Source organism: Aethina tumida, chromosome 5, assembly GCF_024364675.1.
Source record: "Aethina tumida isolate Nest 87 chromosome 5, icAetTumi1.1, whole genome shotgun sequence".
In the NCBI taxonomy this organism is placed as follows: Eukaryota; Metazoa; Arthropoda; class Insecta; order Coleoptera; family Nitidulidae; genus Aethina; species Aethina tumida.
In genome coordinates, this window is record NC_065439.1 from 1393297 (window position 1) to 1416267 (window position 22971).

A 22971-nucleotide genomic window follows, 5' to 3' on the forward strand; every position below is an offset into this window, starting at 1 on the left:
AAGTTTCTTAAGTTAATTTAATAGAAACTACATATTTAAGTGTCAAGAAACATATTTCAGTAATTAACAAACAAGAATTAAGGTCTAAGTCTCCAATTTTAAACTTTTAAAGTTAATGTCTCAAGGTTTAAGATACCAGGTAAAACAAATAGTATTACGGTTTCAAGGAACCAAAGACTTCATTTAAAATTAGTCTCAAGCTTCAAAAGAGCAAAGATCTTCATAGTTTAAATTCAAGATTCAAGTTTGTGGTTCAAATTTTAAGATTTGAAGGTTCTGAAGTTGAATGTACAAAATTAAATGTTTAGAAATGAATTTTAAAGTATAAACTAGTAAGTTTCTTAATTTAACTTAATAGAACTACATATTTAAATGTCAAGAAACATATTTCAGTAATTAACAAACAAGAATTAATGTCTAAGTCTCAAATATTAATCTTTTAAGGTTAAGGCCTCTAGGTTTAAGGTATCACCTTATAAAAAATAGTATTACGGTTTCCAGGAACCAAAGACTATATTTACAATTAGTCTCAAGCTTCAAAAGAGCAAAGATCCCAATATTTTAAGTTCAAGGTTCAAGTTTGTGGTTCAAATTTTAAGATTTGAAGGTTCAGGAGTTGAATGTACAAAATTAAATGTTTAGAGATGAATTTTAAAGTATAAACAAGTAAGTTTCTTAATTTAGTTTAATAGAACTACATATTTAAGTGTCAAGAAACATATTTCAGTAATTAACAAACAAGAATTAAGGTCTAAGTCTCAAATTTTAATCTTTTAAGGTTAATGTCTCAAGGTTTAATGTATCAGGTTAAAAAAGAAACAATTTTATGGTTTCCAGGAACCAAAGACTATATTCACAATTAGTCTCAAACTTCAAAAAAGCAAAGATTTTCGTATTTTAAATTCAAAGTTCAAGTTTGTGGTTCAAATTTTAAGATTTAAAGCTTCAGAAGTTAAATGTACAAAATTAAATGTTTAGAGAACAATTTTCAAAGCACAAACGAGGAACTTTCGTGGTTTAAGTTAATAGAACTACATATTTAAGAGTCAAGAAACATATTTCAATAATTGATAAAAAAGATTAAGGTATAAGTCTCAAAGTTTAATCATTTAAGGTTAATGTCTCAAGGTTTAAGTTTCAGGTTAAAAAATCAGTATAATGGTTCCAAGGAACCAAAGACTCTATTCACAATTAGTCTCAAGCTTCAAAAGAGCAAAGATCTCAATATTTTAAGTTCAAGGTTCAAGTTTGTGGTCCAAATTTTAAAATTTTAAAAAGTTCAGAATTTGAATGTTCAAAATTAAATGTTTGGAAAATGAATTTTAAAGTATAAATGAGTGATTTTCGTAGTTTAAGTTAATAGAACTACATATTTAAGTGTCAAGAAACATATTTCAATAATTAATAAGCAAAGATTAAGGTATAAGTCTCAAAGTTTAATCTTTTAAAGTTAATGTCTAAAGGTTTAAGGTAATTAAATGTTTAAAGATTAAGTTTCAAAGTACAAATGAGGAAGTTTCGTGGTTTAAGATAATAGAACTACATATTTAAGTGTTAATAAACATATTTCAGTAATTAATAAACAAAAATTAAGGTCTAAGTCTCAATGTTTAGTCTTTTAAGGTTAATGTCTCAAATGGTATAATGTTAAAATGTCAAAGGCCTAAGTTTCCATTTTTAATATATGAAATGTCGATTAAAGGTTGATAATTTAATCTAAAACTTCATAGGTTCAAAAATCCTAATATTTTTAACTGAAGTTTTAAAGTTTAAGAGTTCAAGTTCAAGATTTATCCATAAAACAAAAGTTTAAATCTGAAGTTTCAGAGTATGTAAAGAAACTTTTAAAAGTGATTAAAATGATTTAAGATATTTGGTTTCAAGGAACAGGTTTAATTTACAATTAGCCTTAAACTTCAAAGGTTCAAAGATCCTAAAATCTGAAATTTAATTTTTAAGTTATATTTTTATAAAATTATGAATCATGGAGGTTCGAAATTAAAAGTTTAGGGATTAAGGTTTAATACTGGAAGTTCAAGGTTTAAAGATTAACCATTCATGGTCCAATTACTTCAAAGGCACAAAGATGCAGTTTTAAAGGTTCAATGAATAAAACTATAAAGGTTGGAGGTTCAAATTAAAAAAGTTTAGAGAAAGGTTTATCATGGTTTCTGGTACAAAAGTTTCTAGATTTAAAGTCTGAAATGATTTGATTTGACTTCAGGAAAGTTTCTCCGCAAACTTCAAAATATTTTTAAAGGTTATGAAGGTTGAAATTTGAAATTTAAAAGTTAGAAGAACAATATTCAAATACAAAGAAGTCAGATGTTGGATTTAATTTGATAAAAAGTGTTAAGAAACAATTCCAATGATGGAGGTTTATAGTTTTGAAGTTAAGAAAAATTTCATGTTCAACTGAAAGATATTTTGATCAGTCACTTCACTGACCTATTCTTTTTTCTTCCATAATTAACACCAGACAGAAAAATAAATAAGTAAAGTCATAAAAATTAAATGTCTGAAGAACTAAGTTCAATGATGTTACGTCATTTCCGATATCAATAAATTAATTACTTATACTATGTGTGAGCAACTGTCTGAATGTGCAGTTTTATTATGAATTCCGTAACGTCTTTAACTATGCAGGTTTCATATTCAAAAACGAAAACGAACCCGGATGTTTGAATATGGAATTTTAAAGTTGTGACGGTATTTTATTTAATTTCAAACTTATCCCAACAACAATAACAACAAATCGAATCAATGTGTAATGAATTAGTTCGTTTAATATTGACAGCACAGTTCGAGTTGAAAGTTTCGCAGAATCAAAGTGGATCAACTAGCAAAATTTTATGTAAGCAGCACCAAAAAAGAATTTCACTCGACTTCAACGGAGTGGACGTCAAACAAAAGTAACATCGTCCCAAATACCTACGTTTAAAAAACCATCGACGTCCTGAATAACAACAGCACGTCCTTAATATCCCTACGATATTGTCACGCCGGATAATCGAAACGAATTGTCATTCACACCGGGTCCGAATGATAAAAAGTCCGCTTTTAATTTAATATACGAACTACATTACGGATTAGGCAGAACAATGCGCGTTTACATTATCATTTCCGATCGTGTGCGTATAAATAGTCGGGGTGTGTTCCAGAAAGTATCATTCGCTTGTGTTGTGTCGTAGAAGAAACATACGATGGCCTTCTTCAAAGTGTGCGTCGCTTTAGCTTTAGTAGGTGTAGCGTGTGCTTCTCCTGCCAAACCCGCCTTCTGGAAGGGTACACCATTGGACTCCAGTGTTGAGGAGATGAGATCTTTGTGTGCTGATGACGATCCAATTGCGTGCTTCAAACTCAAAGCCATCACGTTCTTGGATGGCTTCTTCCAAAACGATAACGTTCAAGTATTGTTGCTGTTGTTGTTGTTCAAGTGCTGTGACCATTGCTAACTTGTTTCTGTTGCAGCTGTCGGAAGCTGTAGAGATTACCAGGAACAGCTACCGTGCCAATGAAGTGTCTGCTAGAGGAGACGGTTCAATTGAGAACAACGTTGAAGAGTACATCAAGAGCCACGACGCCACATTCAAATTGCCCGCCGTCGGTTCCGTCACTTTGGCCGCCAGGAACTTGGACAACGACGAAATCGACTTCAAAATCAACTTCGGCAACGGCGTACAAGAAGGTTAACCAACCACCCGAACCCCAACCCCAAAAACTAAGTAACCGTTTCGTTGTTTTGCAGCACGTAAATCCAAACTGAAGAAGATCTTCATCCCCATCTTGGTGTTCGTGCTCCTTAAAGCGATGACCTTGGTGCCACTCGCCCTCGGTGTCTTGGGACTGAAGGCCTGGAACGCCCTCCAACTGTCCTTCCTCTCCTTCGTCGTCTCCGTCGGTCTGGCCATCTTCCAGCTGTGCAAGAAGATCGCCACCGACAACGCTCATCCTCAGATCGCCGCTCATGGACCGTGGGAGGCCCAGCAGTTCGCCAACCAGTACATCCAGAGGTCGTTCGACGGTGCTCAAGACTTGGCTTACTCGGCTTACGCCCAACAATAAAAGACTTGATTATTTATTTAATTTATTGAATGTTATTTATTGAATAAAGCACGAAATTTGTTGTTTAATTGATTGTCATTCTTTAGTTCCTGTTGAAACTTTAATCTTTGGAATTCAAAACTTCAGACCAAAGATTTAGTGTCCAAAAACTGAAGATTCATATAAGTTTAAAGTTCCAGATTCAAGAACCTCAGTATAAGATTTAAAGACTGATGATTAAAGTCAAACTTTGTTAAAGCTTTACCCGCTGAGATTCAATTCTACGGTTCACAGTTGTAATAACCAACTTTCAAAGATTCAGATACATTCAGGCTACAATTAACTATTTTCATGTTTAGAGGTTCAAAATGTGAGGTTAAGGTTTAAAATTAAAAGGCTACAGATAACTATCCTTATGTTTCCTGGTTCAAAATGTGAGGTTAAGATTCAAAATTAAAAAGTCAAAGAATCTAAGTTTCACAACTTCAGGACAAAGATTCATTGTCCAAAATTTGTGATTCAACTTTTTTTGGTTTAAAGTATAAAATTAATAAGTTTTAAGATTAAAGTTTTGTGGCTAAACTAGTTTTTAAAGCTAGATTAGGATCAAATTTTATAATTTACCAGTTTTGTTAAAGCTTTACTTTGTGATATTTACGGTTCTGGAGACAAATTCTACGGTTCATAGTTGTAAGAACAAGCTTTCAATGTTTCAGATACATTCAAGCCACATTTGACTATTTTTATTTCCAGGTTCAAAATGTGAGGTTAAAATTCAAAATTAAATTAAAAAATCAAATAATCTAAGTTTCAAAACTTCAGAACAAAGATTAAGTGTCAAAAATTTATGATTCACATAAGAATCATATTCAGGAATCTCAGTTTAAAGATTTAGAGGTGGAAGATTAAGGTTCCACTTTTTTGTTTTAAAGTTTTATAACCGAAGTACCAAATTAATAAGTTTTAAGATTAAAACTTCAAGTTTTGTGATCAAAATTTTACATTCAAAATATGAAGAATTGAGTTTCATAGAACTCATGTTTTCAGGACTAAGTTTTATCGAATTATTAAGGTTAAATCTTTTTTATTATTTAAACATATTAAGTAAAGAATTGTAAAGACCCAAAAATAAAGTTTAGACTAGTTTTTAAGGTTAGGTTAGGATTAAAATTTATAATTTACCAATTTTGTTAGAGCTTTACTTTGTGATATTCAAAATTTAAGGTTCTGGAGACAAATTCTACGATTCATAGTTGTAAGAACAAGCTTTCAATGTTTCAGATACAATCAAGCCACATTTGACTATTTTTACGTTTCCAGGTTCAAAATGTGAGGTTAAAATTCAAATAATCTAAGTTTCAGAACTTCAGAACAAAGATTAAGTGTCCAAAATTTATGATTCACATAAGAATCATGTTCAGGAATCTCAGTTTAAAGATTTAGAGGTGGAAGATTAAGGTTCCACTTTTTTGGTTTAAAGTTTTATAACCAAAGTACCAAATTAATGAGTTTTAAGATTAAAACTTCAAGTTTTGAGACCAAAATTTTACATTCAAAATATGAAGAATTGAGTTTCATAGAATTCAGGTTTTCAGGACTAAGTTTTATCGAATTATTAAGGTTTAAACGTTTTTATTATTTAAACATATTAAGTAAAGAATTGTAAAGACCCAAAATTAAAGTTTAGTCTAGTTTTTAGGGTTAGGTTATTATCAAAATTTATAATTTACCAGTTTTGTTATAGCTTTATTTTGTGATATTCAAAATTTAAGGTTCTGGAGACAAATTCTGTGGTTCACAGTTGTAAGAACAAACTTTCAATGTTTCAGATACAATCAAGCCACATTTGACTATTTTTATGTTTCCAAGTTCAAAATGTGAGGTTAAAATTCAAAATTAAATTAAAAAAATCAAATAATCTAAGTTTCAGAACTTCAGAACAAAGATTAAGTGTCCAAAATTTATGATTCACATAAGAATCATGTTCAGGAATCTCAGTTTAAAGATTTAGAGGTGGAAGATTAAGGTTCCACTTTTTTGGTGTAAAGTTTTATAACCAAAGTACCAAATTAATGAGTTTTAAGATTAAAACTTCAAGTTTTGTGACCAAAATTTTACATTCAAAATATGAAGAATTGAGTTTCATAGAATTCAGGTTTTCAGGACTAAGTTTTATCGAATTATTAAGGTTTAAACGTTTTTATTATTTAAACATATTAAGTAAAGAATTGTAAAGACCCAAAATTAAAGTTCAGTCTAGTTTTTAAGGTTAGTTTAGGATCAAAATTTATAATTTACCAGTTTTGTTATAGCTTTATTTTGTGATATTCAAAATTTAAGGTTCTGGAGACAAATTCTACGATTCATAGTTGTAAGAACAAACTTTCAATGTTTCAGATACATTCAAGCCACATTTGACTATTTTCATGTTTCCAGGTTCAAAATGTGAGGTTAAAATTCAAAATTAAATTAAAAAAATCAAATAATCTAAGTTTCAGAACTTCAGAACAAAGATTAAGTGTCCAAAATTTATGATTCACATAAGAATCATGTTCAGGAATCTCAGTTTAAAGATTTAGAGGTGGAAGATTAAGGTTCCACTTTTTTGGTGTAAAGTTTTATAACCAAAGTACCAAATTAATGAGTTTTAAGATTAAAACTTCAAGTTTTGTGACCAAAATTTTACATTCAAAATATGAAGAATTGAGTTTCATAGAATTCAGGTTTTCAGGACTAAGTTTTATCGAATTATTAAGGTTTAAACGTTTTTATTATTTAAACATATTAAGTAAAGAATTGTAAAGACCCAAAATTAAAGTTCAGTCTAGTTTTTAAGGTTAGTTTAGGATCAAAATTTATAATTTACCAGTTTTGTTATAGCTTTATTTTGTGATATTCAAAATTTAAGGTTCTGGAGACAAATTCTACGATTCATAGTTGTAAGAACAAACTTTCAATGTTTCAGATACATTCAAGCCACATTTGACTATTTTCATGTTTCCAGGTTCAAAATGTGAGGTTAAAATTCAAAATTAAATTAAAAAAATCAAATAATCTAAGTTTCAGAACTTCAGAACAAAGATTAAGTGTCCAAAATTTATGATTCACATAAGAATCATGTTCAGGAATCTCAGTTTAAAGATTTAGAGGTGGAAGATTAAGGTTCCACTTTTTTGGTGTAAAGTTTTATAACCAAAGTACCAAATTAATGAGTTTTAAGATTAAAACTTCAAGTTTTGTGACCAAAATTTTACATTCAAAATATGAAGAATTGAGTTTCATAGAATTCAGGTTTTCAGGACTAAGTTTTATCGAATTATTAAGGTTTAAACGTTTTTATTATTTAAACATATTAAGTAAAGAATTGTAAAGACCCAAAATTAAAGTTCAGTCTAGTTTTTAAGGTTAGTTTAGGATCAAAATTTATAATTTACCAGTTTTGTTATAGCTTTATTTTGTGATATTCAAAATTTAAGGTTCTGGAGACAAATTCTACGATTCATAGTTGTAAGAACAAACTTTCAATGTTTCAGATACATTCAAGCCACATTTGACTATTTTCATGTTTCCAGGTTCAAAATGTGAGGTTAAAATTCAAAATTAAATTAAAAAATCAAATAATCTAAGTTTCAGAACTTCAGAACAAAGATTAAGTTTCCAAAATTTATGATTCACATAAGAATCATGTTCAGGAATCTCAGTTTAAAGATTTAGAGGTGGAAGATTAAGGTTCCACTTTTTTGGTTTAAAGTTTTATAACCAAAGTACCAAATTAATGAGTTTTAAGATTAAAACTTCAAGTTTTGAGACCAAAATTTTACATTCAAAATATGATGAATTGAGTTTCATAGAATTAAGGTTTTCAGGACTAAGTTTTATCCCCCTAAGACCCAAAATTAAAGTTCAGTCTAGTTTTTAAGGTCAGTTTAGGATCAAAATTTATAATTTTAAACTTCAAGCTTAGTGGATAAAATTTTTATCGAATTATTAAGGTTAGGTTAGATTTTAAATGGTCAAGATTTGGTGTTAAAATCTTTAAAATTCAAAGCTTAACATTTCAGTATCTCAACTCAAGATACGTTAGTTTTAAGTTTACTAATTGAATTAATATTAAAGGACCATAAAAAATAAATATTAAGTACAGTTTAAAAGATATTTTTGTTTATATTTATTTGTACAACAGGATTTACGCACTTGTTTGTTAAGATGCAAAACATCATTCATTATAAATGGATTAAACTTTCTTCGTGTTGTTTGCTGCCTAATTTATGACATGTCTTGAATACTTATAAGGAGAATTTTCACATGACATTGAAGTTTGCAATTTTACTATTTTAGAATGTTAATCTAAGACGGCAACTCTTATTTAAGCTTAAGTTTTAATTAAAGTCAATAATTTAATTAAAGATTTTTATTTGAATTTGACATAACCTACATAAAAGGCGTTATAGGATAATAGGTAAGGCTTCATATTAATAATAGAACAAACAATTAATCAGGCTTCACACCTAACCAACACAAATAATTAAACTAATTGTATAATCCAAATACTTTCATGTCCATCGCTTCGCCCATTAATATTCCGAATATATCACCAAGACATACTCGATCAAAACGGACCCAACGCTACAAATTTAGCTAAGAATATCCAGTTCAATTACTTTCTACTGCTAAAATTAATACCACCACTAACTTATGACCACTACTTGTTTAATCGCTGTATAAATACTCATTGTCCATTGATAACATTATCATTCATATTTTGTTCACAGATCCACATTGATTAGAACAATGTACAGGAAAGTGATTATCGTGGTGTTCGCCACCTTCGTGTTGGCCAAGGCTAATCCGGCACCAAAAATCGAAAGCTCCCTCTTGGATAACCTCCTACAAGCCGAAGGAACCGGACGCAGCGAAGCATCCTTGGAGGAGACCATCAAGAACTACATCAAATCCCAGGACCTAACCCTAAACTTACCCGTCATTGGATCAGTGACCTTAGACTCCAAGAAGCTGGACAACGATGAGATCGACCTCAAGCTCAACTGGGGAGGAGAAGTGCAAGGTAATCGACCAGTTCAAGTGGACCACCGAGTTCTATTTGTCCGTTGATTTTCAGCCCGCAAGAAGAGCAAGCTCAAGAAGATCTTCATCCCCATCCTCGTGTTCATCCTGCTCAAGGCCATGACTCTGATCCCACTCGCTTTGGGCATCCTCGCCATCAAGACCTGGAACGCCATCCAGTTGTCGTTCGTGTCGTTCGTCGCCGCCCTGGGCATGGCCGTTTGGAAGCTGTGCGGCAAAATCGCCCACGACACCGCGCCGCAGATCATCCACGAGCACGCCCCGTGGCACCACGACGTGGTGCACGACCACCACGCCAGAGCCAAGAGGTCGGTCGAGCAGCAGATGGCTTACAGTGCATATCCTCAGGGTCAATAAGTTGTATTATTGATGTGTGATATACGTTTTATTTATTGAGCATTAAATTATTTTTGAAAAGCATCCACATTTTGTTTTATTTTAATATTAATTCAATTATTTATTATACTATTTTAAAATTAAATACACAAAATTATCGCATACAAATATTATATTATATTAATTTGGTTCGGGCAGGCAACTCTGGTTACACTATGAATAAAATAATTAAAATTATTAATATTTAATAATAAAAACTAAACTCTTAACTAAAATAACAATAAAACTTAAATGAATTTTAAATCTAATTATCATTTTTAATTTTTACAGAAGTTTTAATTTTATTTTGTATTAATTTAATTATAATTATTAGCAATTAGTAATAAAAAAAGGTTTTTTTTAATCTGGCATCAATAAAATATCACTAAAATTATTTCGATTAAATTAATTATTAATTTCAACAATTATTTTTATCACTCCATTTTTTATTAATATTTAATAAAAAATTTATACTAATACATTATTAATTATTACTATTTATTATATTTTTATTAAGATTTATTTAAATAAATATTGATAAATGATTTTAAAGTATAATTAATATTTTTAATTATTATAGTTATTTTATTTGTACTTTGTTAAGCATCAATTTACTTATAATTATTAGTAATGAATAATAAAAAAGCATACTTTATCATAAAAGAAATAACAATAATTAATCAAACAAATTAGTTATTAAGTTTTTTTATAACTTAATTTCAACATTTACTTTTAGATCATAACATTTAGTAATGTATTTATTTTACTATATTATTATTTATAATTATTAATTATATTATATAGGTTATTATTAATAATTACTAATTATATTTTTATTAAGCATCAACTGTTTAATTATATATTTTTTATTTTAGATTTATGTTCATCAATGTTATTGATAAATGGTTGTAAAATATAATTGTTATTTTTAATTATTGTAGTAATTTTATTTGTACTTTGTTAAGTATTATTTTAATTATAATTATTAGTAATGAATAAGAAAAAAGCATTTTTTATTTTACCATAAATAAAATATCAATAATTAATTAATTAAATTAGTTATTAAGTTTCCTTGTAATTTAATTTCAACATTTACTTTTAGATCAACATTTTTATAACATTTAGTAATATATTTATAATAATTTATAATTATTAATTATATTTTTATTAAACACCAACAATTTAATTATCTATTTTTTATTTTAGATTTATGTAAATAATTATTTTTCACAAATGATTTTAAAGTATAATTGTTATTTTTAAATTTAATAGACATTTTATTTGTACTTTGTTAATTATAATTATTAGTAATGAATAATAAAAAAAACATATTTTACTTTATCAGTAATGAAATATCAATAATTAATCAATTAAATTGTTATTAAGTTTTCTTATAACTCCAACCTTTATTTTTAGATAATCATTTTTATAACATTTAGTAATATATTTATATTAATAAATTATTATTTTTAATTAGTAATTATATATTTATTAAGGATCAACTGTTTAATTATTTATTTTTTATTTTATATTTATTTAAATAGTTATTATTAATAAATAATTTTAAAATCTATTTTTAATTATTATGATAATTTTATTTTTTTCCTCTCTTTTAAAAACTAATTATTATTTTTATTATAGTTTTTAGTTTTAGTTTATTAATAATTAATTTAATTTTAATTATTAGTACTTAATAATAAATTAAAAAAAAATAATAATAAATTTATTTTATCATAAATAAAATGTCAAAAAAACATTTTTAATTAAATTAAATAAAGTTTCCTTATAACTTAGTTTCAAAGTTTAGTTTAACTTTTTTTTAATTTATATTTATTTAAATAATAATTATTAATATATAAATTTGAAATTATTTTAATTTTACTTTGTTAAAATTTAAATTAGTTATAATTATTAGTAATTGATAATAAAATAAAATATAAATGATAAATTTATCATCATATCATAAAGAAAATATAAAAACATTATTATTTACCATTATTTGTTATTATTAGCAACAATTGTTTAATTATTTATTTTTGATTTTGTTTTATTTGCATTATATAAAATGACCATTTTTACATTTGATTAATTTTGTATTAACTTTCAATTAAGTTCAATAAAATTTATATATTATTTTTAATTTTATTTTTATTATTTTTTAATTTTACCATAATTACAATCTATAATTTTCTTTTAATCAATAATTTATTACAAATACTTTTTTAATAAATTTAGAAAAATGACGAGTATATATTTATTTTATTTTAAATTAATAATAAATAATTTTATACTTATATTAATATATCAATAATTATTTAATATTTTCTTTCTTTTTATATTTATTTTCATTAAGTATTGCCTTAATTAATTTTTTATAATAACTTATTACTTTTTTGTAGTAAAATAGAAAAATTAAATTCATTTTAAATTTATTTTATAATTTAAATCTAAAAAAATTACTTAATTACAATTAATTTTTATATTTTATTAATTTGCATTGTATATTTTAAAGGTAAATATAGTTTTTAAATTTTTATTAAACATTTATTTAATTTTATCTTCACTTTATTAATATTTATATTATTAAATAATATGTTTTTTTTTAATAAATTACAATAAAAATTTGTAATTTAATTTAAAATATTAAAATAAATCATATTTTTAATGTGTTACATAAATATAGATAATTCAGGTTTTGTTGAATTTATTTTGTTTTATTAATTACTAATAAAAAATAATTTTAAGATTAATTTTTATATATTTTTTTTTTCGTTAATAACATTTATTTTCTAAAGTTATTTTAATTAATAATATATTATGCATAATAACTTCTGTTGAATAGTAAAGTAAATTAATTATTTCACATTATTTTAACTTTATTAATTTCTTGTAATAAAAAATAATATTTAAAAATGTTTTGTTTATAAATATTTGTTTTATTTTATTTATTATTAGTCAAATTTTTAAAGTTGAATGTGTACTTAAATATTTTTAACATTTTTATATCTTAATTGTTTCATTTTGTTTTATAATTATTATTTTTTTTCACATAGAAATTCAAGAAAATATGAAGTGTTACATTAATTACTGATATTGGGTAATTTTATTATTATTTATAATATAAATTTCTTCTAAATTTGAAGCTAATTTATTTTAGAGCGTTTCATTTTTATTATCATTGGGAATCAATTATTTTATATGAAAGTATTTTAATTTTTTGTAATTTTTTTTTAGCAAATTTTAAGATTTTTTTTGTTTTTACATCAGTAATCTATCGTAGATTTTGTTGTAGATAAACAAATTCATTCTGATTTCCTGGTATATGTAAATAGGAGGTAACTGAATGGCAAATTTATTGTAATAATAGGCAAAAGTCAGTTTACAATGCAACTGTTGGCTAAACTTCTTGAATTACCATCAGCAAACACCAACGAAAACCGAACGGAAAAGACGGCGACGAATTTCCAAACGCAAGAAAGCCCACTGGCAACTTATTAAAAAGCAAAAGGCACGAGCACGTCCTTTGCAGGCACGCCAACAATGCACCGGATCTCGTAGCGGAACCACATCCAATTCGGCGTTAATTAATAATCAAAACGCAATTGATCCCGTGACCCCCATTGTCTTCGGTATAAAACTGCGCCCACACAGCTGATAACGTACCATTGATTAAACAGCCGTCGACATGTTGAGGTTCGCACTTGCATTGGTGATCTTGGGGGCGGCCGCCGCCCAATACACGCCACGATCGGGCGACCAGTTGGTCAGCACAGTGTTGGACAATTGTGCGGACATCGGTTGTGTCAAGGAGAACGTTCTCGGTTATTTGGACAATGTGCTGGGCATCCAGAGTGACGCCAGGAGTGCCAAGGTGTGTCCCATCGTCAGCTGCGTCGACCCCATTAACTAAACCGTGAGTTTTGTTGCAGAACATCGACGCAGCCATCTACAAGAGGGTCGCCAGAGTGCTGAACACCCACGAATTCAAGTTGCACGTGCCAAATGTCCTCCTGGAGAACACCGACATCGTCTACAACCCCGTCACCGGCTTGGACGTCAAAACCGAGGAAGAATGTGAGTAAGTGTAATGTTGTTGCTCCGTTGCTAAGGTGGTTGTTTCAGCCCGCGGCATGGGACTGAAGAAGAAGCTCCTCTTCCCCATCCTCCTGCTGTTCAAGCTGAAGATGAAGCTGCTGATGCCCATCTTCGTCGCCCTCATCGGCCTCAAAGCCATGAAAGCCCTGATCCTGAGCAAGCTGGCCATCACCATCGTGCTGGGCTTCATCATCTACCAGCTGTGCACCAAGTCCGGCATGCCCATGCCTATGATGTCGATGACGCCGGCCGAACCGCCGGCACCGGTTTACGGCGCCCCCGCCGCCACGACGGCTCCGCCAAGTTCGTACGAACCGGGTTGGGAACCCAACCAGGGCGGTCCGTATTCCAGGGTGTGGACTTCCGGCTCGAACGGCGACGGACAGAATTTGGCCTACTCGGCCTATTATCCGGGCACGCCCGCCTCATCCACGTCTAGTCCGTAAATTTGAATGACGTCGTCACCGATTTATTTATTTCGTCACGTTTGGATTATTTATTTTATTTTGTAAATAAAAAGACTTTTACAATACGATTTTGTTTTATTAATGCTGTGCCAAATTAATAATCACTTTATTAATTAATATAATTTAAAGTTTTTTTCAAATAATAAATAATAAATCATAAATCTTTATAAACGACGTTTTACTATTCCTGTATTAATTTAATAATTTTATACATTTTTGTGTATCATTATTTATTTAATTATATTTTCTTAATTACTAATTTTTTTTATTTTTTTTTTAATTAATAAATAATTAATTAACAACATTTACAAAAGATACACTTTATTATTTTTGTATTAACACTCCAATTAATTAAATATTTTTAAACATTTTTGTGTATCCATATTTATTTAAGTATATTTTCTTACTAATTACTAATTTATTAAGGACAAATTAATAATAATTTCTTTAGTTTTTGCATAATTTAAGTAGTTTTTTTTTAATTTTGTGAGTCAATATTCCAAATTAATTAACAATAATTAATAAATCATTAATTAACATCATTTATAAATGACATATTTTATTAATCTTATATTAAATTAATTATATATTATTTTTTTAATTATATTATCTTAATTAATTAATTATATTATTTTAATTAATTTATTTTAATAATAATTTCTTCAGTTTTTAAATAATTTAAGTATTTTTTTTTGGAACATTAATTTTAAAAAACATTTTCAATTTTACAATTAGTTTAATATTAATTACATTTTTTATTATTTTTGTAAAAATTAATTCTGTGCTTTTTAATTTTCTATTATTATATTGTCTTAATTTTAGATTTGTTTATTATATATATTACATATATTTTATTATTTTAATTTAATTTGACTATTATTAATAAATTACATAAAAAATATTTTCTTTTTTTTTGGTTATTAATATTTGTCTTATTTTCTTAAATTGATATTAACTATTTTAATCTTTTTTATTTTTTAATTATTAAATTATTTCAATTATTATTCAGTTTTTATTATTCTTATATATTATTGACTTCCATTATATTAAATAATATTGTGTAAACATTTTACATAACATTAAAATAGTTAAAATTAAAATAAAATTTTATATGTTAATTAAGGTAAACTCAGAAAACAAATTAATAAAATAAAACAAATATTAATAACCATTATTTTTTTGTTATTAATATTTGTTATATTTTATTAATTTACCTTAATTAACATATAAAATTTTATTTTTATTTCAACTCTTTTAATATATTTTTCCAATAAAGAAACAATAAATGATAAATTATTAATTAACAACTTTTACAAAGGTATTTTATTTATTTGAATAACTTTATTATATTCTAACAATAATTTTTTAATTTTTTACCTGTTAATTTTAATTTATTTATTAATTAAATTTTAATTTACAGATTGATTTAAATAAAACATTTATTTAATCTTTCATATATTCCTTTCAACAAATTATTAACGGATAATGGTGATAATGACAATGAAAAATCAATTGAATATTTTAAAAATTTATTTTAATTTACGAATTACTTTGGTTTCTTTTTTATTTTCCAATTAATAAACATTAATTATTAAGTTTTATAAGTGATACTTCTGTATATCTTGTAAAACTAATTAATTTTAAACATTTTGGGTGTCAATAAACATTTATTTTTTTATATTTTTTACTAATTTATGTTAATTGATGTAATTTAAGTATATTTTTATTTAATTTTTTAGAAATATTTTCTTAAATTTCCATCAATATCTTTTAATCTTCATATTATTAGGGACAAATTTATTTAATTTAATAACTGGACTTGTCATATTATTATTTGTATAGAAATAATTTAAGGTTTTTATAATTTTACCTTTAAATAATTTTATAAAACATATATTTAATTTCTTTTTTATAAATTAAAATATAAATAAATATAAATTTATTACTACTTTTGAAAAAATATTTTTACGTTTAATTTATTAATAACTAATAATAAATAATTTAAAAATCTATTTTTTTATTTCCTTTACGTTAATTAGTAATAATTATTGTGAATTTTATGAATTTATTAAAATTAAAGTTTTATAGTTTTTTATATTAATAAAAATTAATTAATAATATTTATTTTTTATTATATTTTACTATAAATGCATTTTTTATTATTTTTAAAAATATATTATTGTGTTAATTTTTAGTTTTTTTTATATATAAACAATGGAAAAGTAAGTAAACATTTTTAAATTTAATTTACATTTTGATTTCAAAAATTTATTTTTTAATTTTTATTTATTAATTCCAAATTTTTTCAGTTAAATAAGACAACTGCATTATGCAATTTTTTACTGTTTATATATATATATATATATATATATATATATATATAAATGTTTACTATATTACTTTTTTTTTTAATTTAATGACCCATTTATTATTATTATTATTATTATTATTTTAATAAATTAATCTGGTCAATTTAACTATAATTTTTTCCATAAAAAATCATAATATAAGTTGTGGAGGAAGTTCTTTCTTTTTTAACTACAAACTACAGATATGTTTATTTTTTTTCAATTAATTGTCATGCAGTACCAATAACATTAGATTCGTGTTAGCCTTCAAACATTTACAGAATACTTTAATAAATTTTGAAGACGGTACTTTCATAAATACGTATTGAAAGTTTCCTGCAACGGTTTTGGTTCAATCGTTAAAAGGGTTGCAGTACTTTAAGGCGTAACATATGTCTGCCATATGCTTAATATATCATATACCATATATTTTTGTTCAAAATCACTTGTTAAAAAATACTTATTATTATTTTCAGCTTTTCAACTGAAATACAAATAAAATCTTAAAATTTAACCTAATATATTATTATCTTCTTAATCAAAAATGGTACTTTGATCTGTTTTATTGTTTAATTACAATTGCCTCACCTTTTCTATATCTTATCTGGATTTTTTGTATTGTATCTATGTTATTGATAATGTGATAATGTGCAATTTCATCGTGAATATTTCGTTAGAAAGTAAAAAAATAAAACAAATTCTTTGTTAAAATGTACTACTTATTTAATATTAATTCTGAAGCAACTTGAAATTTGTTTGTTTGTGGAGTGAATGATTTTGTTGCTGTGTGGAACAAGATTGGGGGTTTCTGACTGAGTTGACAACAATAAAGGTGAATGGGCTTTGGTCCAAATTTTTGATTAAATATTTGTCATACAAAGAAATCATATGATATCTAACTATCAACATTTTTAATTTGACCAACCAATATTACAGATAAAATTTTTATAGTTAATTCTGTGTCTGCTGAAATTATTTGCAACATTAACTTTTGAAGAAAAGTTTGTATTAGAAGCAGGTCATGACTTGATGACTCGTCATTCCCCACCTCACTTAAATTTTACAAATAATTGGTTTTTTATTTTTTAGAGGACGATGGAAAATGGCAGAGCCAAATAATTCGGTGAGTTTTTGGTTTGGTGTTGAATTTTTGAATAAAAATAAACTAAAAATTATTAAAATATTTAATTTAAATTAAAAAAATTAAACATTTAATTCAAAATTTAAGAAAAAAGTAATAAAATATTTTTGTAATATTTAAAATGTTTAATTTATATTTAAAAAAATATGTGTATTTAATTTAAATTTAAAAAAAAAAATAAAAACTAAAATGATTTAAAAATTAAAATCTTTAATTTTAATTAAAAAATATTAAAACAATTAATCTAACTTTTAAAAATTATTTAATATAAATTGAGAAAAAAAAACGAAAATAAAATATTTAACTTAAAATTTATATTAAAAAATAAAATAAAAATATTTAATTTAAATTAAACTAATGATAAAAAATTAATTTAAATTGTATAAATATAATATAATATAAAATGCTTAATTTCAGAGTAAAAAAATATTTAATTTAAATTTAAAAAAAATAATAATAAAATATTTTTGAATATATTAAATAAAAATTAATTTTATATTAATGTCAATTTCAGAAAGTAACTCCCAAATTTTACATAAAAGGGGACGGGGTAAGTTTTTTTTATTTTACAGATAATTTAAACATATAAATATGTCATCTGAAGATATCTTCATAAAACTGTCGGTTATTCCTGGTTTCAGAAAGCGGCAAAATTAGGGGACCGATTCGAAATCCTCATTCTCGCCCATTTTGCCATAATTTGCGCTTTGGACGAAGAATATGGTGGAAAGAATCTGCACATCACGTTCAACGCCTCAGACTTGATACCCCTCGATGACATCGTTATATTAACTGACGACGAGCTGACTTTGGTGCAACTGAAACACAAGGCTAACAGTGGAAACATCGTCATCCAATATGCGGACTATGAAAAAGCCTACAACAACATTATTTTACCAAAGTACCAGCAGGAAATGAAAGCAGGTTTTAAAGTTAACGTTGTTGTCTTTTCAAATGCAAAGGTGCTCATTCCTAAGAATATGAAAGTGGTTCAATCATCCAATATCAAATTGAACAAATTTAATACTTGTGCCAAAGGTCAAATATTCCAATTAGAAAATCAAAAATCACCGAGTCAAACTTCAGCATTTTTTAAAAATTTACACATTTTCTCCCAACAAAGTTTTGCTACAGACATCAATATGTTATCGAACAACTTCAAAGTAAAACTAGATAAGGAACAAATAGGGGCAATTTACGATTATTTCAATAGATCTGTTGTTGGCAGGACCAAACCGTTTACTACTAATGAAATCCTCTCAGTTCTCAACGAATGCATTTTAAAACCTTCAGTTATTTTTAATAGTAGTTCGGAGTACACTTTAAACAATTGTGTTATTAATTTATTCGAAACAGTATTCGAAAATAATAAATTGTTGGTTGTGACTGAAAAATACAAAACATTTTTTGTCAGCCTATTTAATCAATGTATAAAGAGTTATTCAAAATTTACTATTAATAATTATAAAGATAATATTGTTGATGATGATCTGGACGATGACATAAAACAGAGTTTATCATCAAAGAAGAACCCATACACCTTTGAAGACTTAGCTATTGGACTTTGGCAACTTGGGAAGAGCCCAATTGTTATAAATTATTCAGATTATCAAGAGCAAATCGACTTCACCTTGGACAACTTGATGAACAACAATTGCGAAGGCCCCATCGTTATGATTGTTGAAGATGACCAAAAGAGCTCACCTGTAAATGCCACCAAATTAGACAGCACATCAATATTCCAAAATGCTGATGAAAACACGAAAGTGGACCTTTTAGAAAATACAACAATGACAGTCGGTCCCGGACCAAGAAATTTGAAAAACTTAATCGGGGCAGTGGACACAATCACCCCACACATCCTCTTGTCGATCTTGAACCATTCATTAACCATCAACTCCATTAATAAGCCGGAGATTTACTTAAGTCGCAGGCTGAAAATAAAGCTGTTATCCGAATCAGCCTTTGAGGCAGACAACTTTTTATTCGTTGTCCATCACGACCCCTCCAAACTGGACATGGAACAGTTCCTTAAGAATCCATCGCAGTATCAGAACGTCAACGTCATCAATTCGAAGTTGTCGGCGAGGGAGACCAAGGATAAAATTGCCACCATTGCCACCAACTTCTGTTGCCTTCAAAGAACCAAAGATAAGTACCTGATGTACGCCCACAGAGGGCCGTTGAAGGGTTTGGACAAACATTGGGAGGAGACGGAGTTGGACGAAAATGAACTGGTGAAGGGGCCCAGCTTCGTGACGAAGGTGATCTCTGGAGACGCAGGGATGGGGAAGACTTGCTTAATGGAACAACTTGGGTTGAAACTGTACGACATGGGGAAGTTACCAATTTATCTAAGTTTGGGGTCTGCTTATGAACTGGAACAAAGTAATAGAAGCAATGTTATAAACTATTTGGCAAGACTTTTGTCCAACTTTCACGAAGGGACGATAAAATTTCTTGAAGGTGTCATAGAATACAACATTAAACGGGAAAACCTTGTGCTACTTTTGGATGGGTTTGATGAGGGCAAATTGGAATATACAATAATCAATTTCCTTTCTTCTCTTGGTGTACAAGTAATTGTATCAACAAGAACGCATAAGTTGCAAGCAATTTTGAAAAACTGCGAATGTCTGCATTTTTCCTTGGTGACTTTCTCTCATGCTGACCAAAAGGAGTTTCTACAACTCAAGTACGACAACGAAGATAATGACAAAATGGAAGAAATGATTCGGGTGCTTAAACAAAATGTGGACGAGTCCCTCATGGGGATTCCCTTGCAAATTAAACATGTAGTTGAAATCTTCCCCAACATAGACGACTTCCTAACTAAGAAGAATGAAATTAACCTTCTATTTCTGTACGACACATTCATAAACAAACACTTGAGTCAATCAACTAAGGCAAGACAATTTCTAATCTACAAACTAGCATGTAGATTTCTGTTGGGACCCACTTTATTGGAGGACATACCTGAAATTGATGAAGACGAATTGAATGAAACCATGGCGGATTTGGAAAATGTTAAGGAAAGAAGCTTCATCATAAGCGGTGTACACGACAATAAAATGCCTCAGTTTGTTCACAGGACATATGCTGAATTTCTTTGTGCCAAATATCTGGCAGGAAGGAAAAAAATGTCGGTTGAAATTTTGGAAGGACTGCTGGAGCAAGAAGATTTGTTGAGGGTCAAGTACTTTTTTGATGTTATTGTTTGTCAGGATTTAAAATTACACTTTGCAGTACTGTTAAAGAATACTGTGCAAATAGAAACTTGTTTAGATGATGAACGGTGCTTAGAAGAAAGAGATAAGTTGGGGAGAACGATTTTACACGTAGCTTCATCTTACATGCACTATCATTCTGATATACACAAAATATATTTCCAAAACAACACAACTCAGTTACACATAATCAAATATCTGACAGAATTTACAATTCCTGAAAGTATATACATTCAACTAGTAAGTAAAATACAAAAGTTTAACGTTGGACTTGAAGATAAATGGAAAAATAATCCATTAGACTACTCGTTAAAGTCCAGGTCGTTTGACTCACTTGATATTTTACTAAAATATTTTCCAAAAAGCTTCACTTGTGAAGATGTAAAGTGTGCAATTGAACTGATCTTTGTTGCTGCCCTCTATGATTACCCCCATGTATTCAAAGCATTGAAAGATTGTCACAAATTTGACGACTTAATTACTAATCCCGATTTCGAAAACTTAGCACTAACTCATCATAATTTAGAAGGCACCGTCGACAAATATTCTCTAATAAATATTTGTGCTCGGAATGGAAGTTGGAGGTTGGCGGAAGCCATGTTGAAAAATAATTTGTTTGAGATCAATCACCCTTACAACGCTGGAAAATGCGTGTCAACGATTTTGGAAACTGCAGTTGAGGAGTGGAATGTCTTCGACAAAAACCAAGACAAACACTTAACATTGATATCAATGTTGATAGAAAATGGAGCAGTCGATATTATCCCAAACGAAAACTTAGATACAATTTTACACCACCTTGCGTTAAAAATCGGGTACGATAACAACAATATAATCATGTCAGTGATACCAACTTTTCTGAAAGCACACAACCAAACTTACATTAACTCCACAAACAATGATGGGGGCACCGCTTTAATGTTGGCACTACAATATGCACATTCCAAGGCTTCCGTCCAATTTATTTCTACCCTTATCCAATTTGGTGCCAATCTACGTCACGAAGACAAAAATGGCAACAACCTTTGGCACTACTTAGCTAATAACATTTTGATAAACGATGAAACCATCTTGCACGACATCAGTACCATCCTTGCTCAAGTAAAACACCTCATTAACTGTCCTAGTAAAAACAACATGAAACCACTGGAGCACATTATATTTATAAAACGAAACGAAGAAATAAGAAAAATAATGAACATCTACTTTAACCGTAAACTAAGTGAAGAAAACAAGGCAATAAAAATCAAAAATCGTTCACTACATTTGATAAACACCCAACTAAGCTTACAAACAGTCGAGTACAACTTCAAACATAGAAGAACCACTAGGCAACTCATCAAACGTTACATAATGAATGAAGCAGACGTTCGATTTTCACGAAGCGTTAACATTTGGCATTATTTAGTGTGGACACAAAATTTGAACGTAACTGAGTTCGAAGAGCTTGCCTCCATGATAATCGAGGATGTTGGACTTAATTTACTTGATGAACAAGAAGCAAAAGGAAATACGCCATTATTGACTGCTGTTTACAGTGCAGGGAATGACCCAGTTAGTTTATTTAAAATTAAATACTTAATTGCACAAGGAGCAAGTGTTAACAAGATAAACGGGCTGAGACGTAACTTTTGGCATGTTTTAGGTTTCAATAATAATTTGAATAATGAAGGTGTGGAAAGTGTTGCAACAACATTATATGATAATGGAAAACAAATAATTAATGATGGAGATATTGATGGAAACACACCGTTAATGATCGCCACCTTCAATGTACGAAATGATTCAGTTAATTTGATTAAATATTTATTACACCATGGAGCAAACACTCAAAAGAAAAACAGACTGGGACGTAATGTTTGGCACAATCTAACTTTTAACAGTAATTTAAATAATGAAGGTATTGAAAGTGTTACATCTTGTTTTGGTGATGAACCAAATGGAATTGATGAAGTGGAAAAAGATGGACGTACACCGTTAATGTTTGCAGTACAAAATGTTCGTGATGATTCAGTTGATTTGATTAAATTTTTAATAAAAAAAGGAGTAAACGTTCGTAAGAAAAACAATCTAGGAAGAAATGTTTGGCACTGTTTAACTTTAAATGATGCTTTGAGCAAAGAAGGTATAGAAAGTGTTACAGAAATATTATTGCCTTGTTTTGGTGATGGAATTGATGAAGGTGATCA

At 27.8% G+C, this 22971-nt stretch overlaps 3 protein-coding genes across 3 annotated transcripts; all 3 read left to right on the forward strand.

Moving 5' to 3' along the window:
• Window positions 1-3181: 3181 nt before the first annotated feature.
• On the forward strand, window positions 3182-4127 carry LOC109598902 (uncharacterized). Its single transcript, XM_020014805.2, has 3 exons — window positions 3182-3410; window positions 3472-3688; window positions 3749-4127. The coding sequence occupies exons 1-3, from the start codon at window positions 3204-3206 to the stop codon at window positions 4063-4065; spliced, it is 741 nt and encodes a 246-aa protein (XP_019870364.1). The 5' UTR covers window positions 3182-3203; the 3' UTR covers window positions 4066-4127.
• Window positions 4128-8816: 4689 nt separating this feature from the next.
• LOC109598915 (uncharacterized) lies at window positions 8817-9537 on the forward strand. Its single transcript, XM_020014819.2, has 2 exons — window positions 8817-9109; window positions 9164-9537. Exons 1-2 carry the CDS (start codon window positions 8836-8838, stop codon window positions 9484-9486), a joined length of 597 nt encoding a protein of 198 aa, XP_019870378.1. The 5' UTR covers window positions 8817-8835; the 3' UTR covers window positions 9487-9537.
• Window positions 9538-13186: 3649 nt separating this feature from the next.
• LOC109598892 (uncharacterized) lies at window positions 13187-14118 on the forward strand. Its single transcript, XM_020014796.2, has 3 exons — window positions 13187-13375; window positions 13434-13578; window positions 13627-14118. The coding sequence occupies exons 1-3, from the start codon at window positions 13190-13192 to the stop codon at window positions 14043-14045; spliced, it is 750 nt and encodes a 249-aa protein (XP_019870355.2). The 5' UTR covers window positions 13187-13189; the 3' UTR covers window positions 14046-14118.
• The last annotated feature ends 8853 nt before the right edge of the window (window positions 14119-22971 follow it).

Excerpts from the sequence above, each read along its gene's own strand:
- LOC109598892 (XM_020014796.2), top strand. The coding sequence starts at position 13,190 with ATGTTGAGGTTCGCACTTGCATTGGTGATCTTGGGGGCGGCCGCCGCC. Across the intron at positions 13,376-13,433 it reads GTGACGCCAGGAGTGCCAAG|AACATCGACGCAGCCATCTA; the intron begins GTGTGTCCCATC and ends GTTTTGTTGCAG. Across the intron at positions 13,579-13,626 it reads CGTCAAAACCGAGGAAGAAT|CCCGCGGCATGGGACTGAAG; the intron begins GTGAGTAAGTGT and ends TGGTTGTTTCAG.
- LOC109598902 (XM_020014805.2), top strand. The coding sequence starts at position 3,204 with ATGGCCTTCTTCAAAGTGTGCGTCGCTTTAGCTTTAGTAGGTGTAGCG. Across the intron at positions 3,411-3,471 it reads TCCAAAACGATAACGTTCAA|CTGTCGGAAGCTGTAGAGAT; the intron begins GTATTGTTGCTG and ends TTTCTGTTGCAG. Across the intron at positions 3,689-3,748 it reads CGGCAACGGCGTACAAGAAG|CACGTAAATCCAAACTGAAG; the intron begins GTTAACCAACCA and ends GTTGTTTTGCAG.
- LOC109598915 (XM_020014819.2), top strand. The coding sequence starts at position 8,836 with ATGTACAGGAAAGTGATTATCGTGGTGTTCGCCACCTTCGTGTTGGCC. Across the intron at positions 9,110-9,163 it reads CTGGGGAGGAGAAGTGCAAG|CCCGCAAGAAGAGCAAGCTC; the intron begins GTAATCGACCAG and ends GTTGATTTTCAG.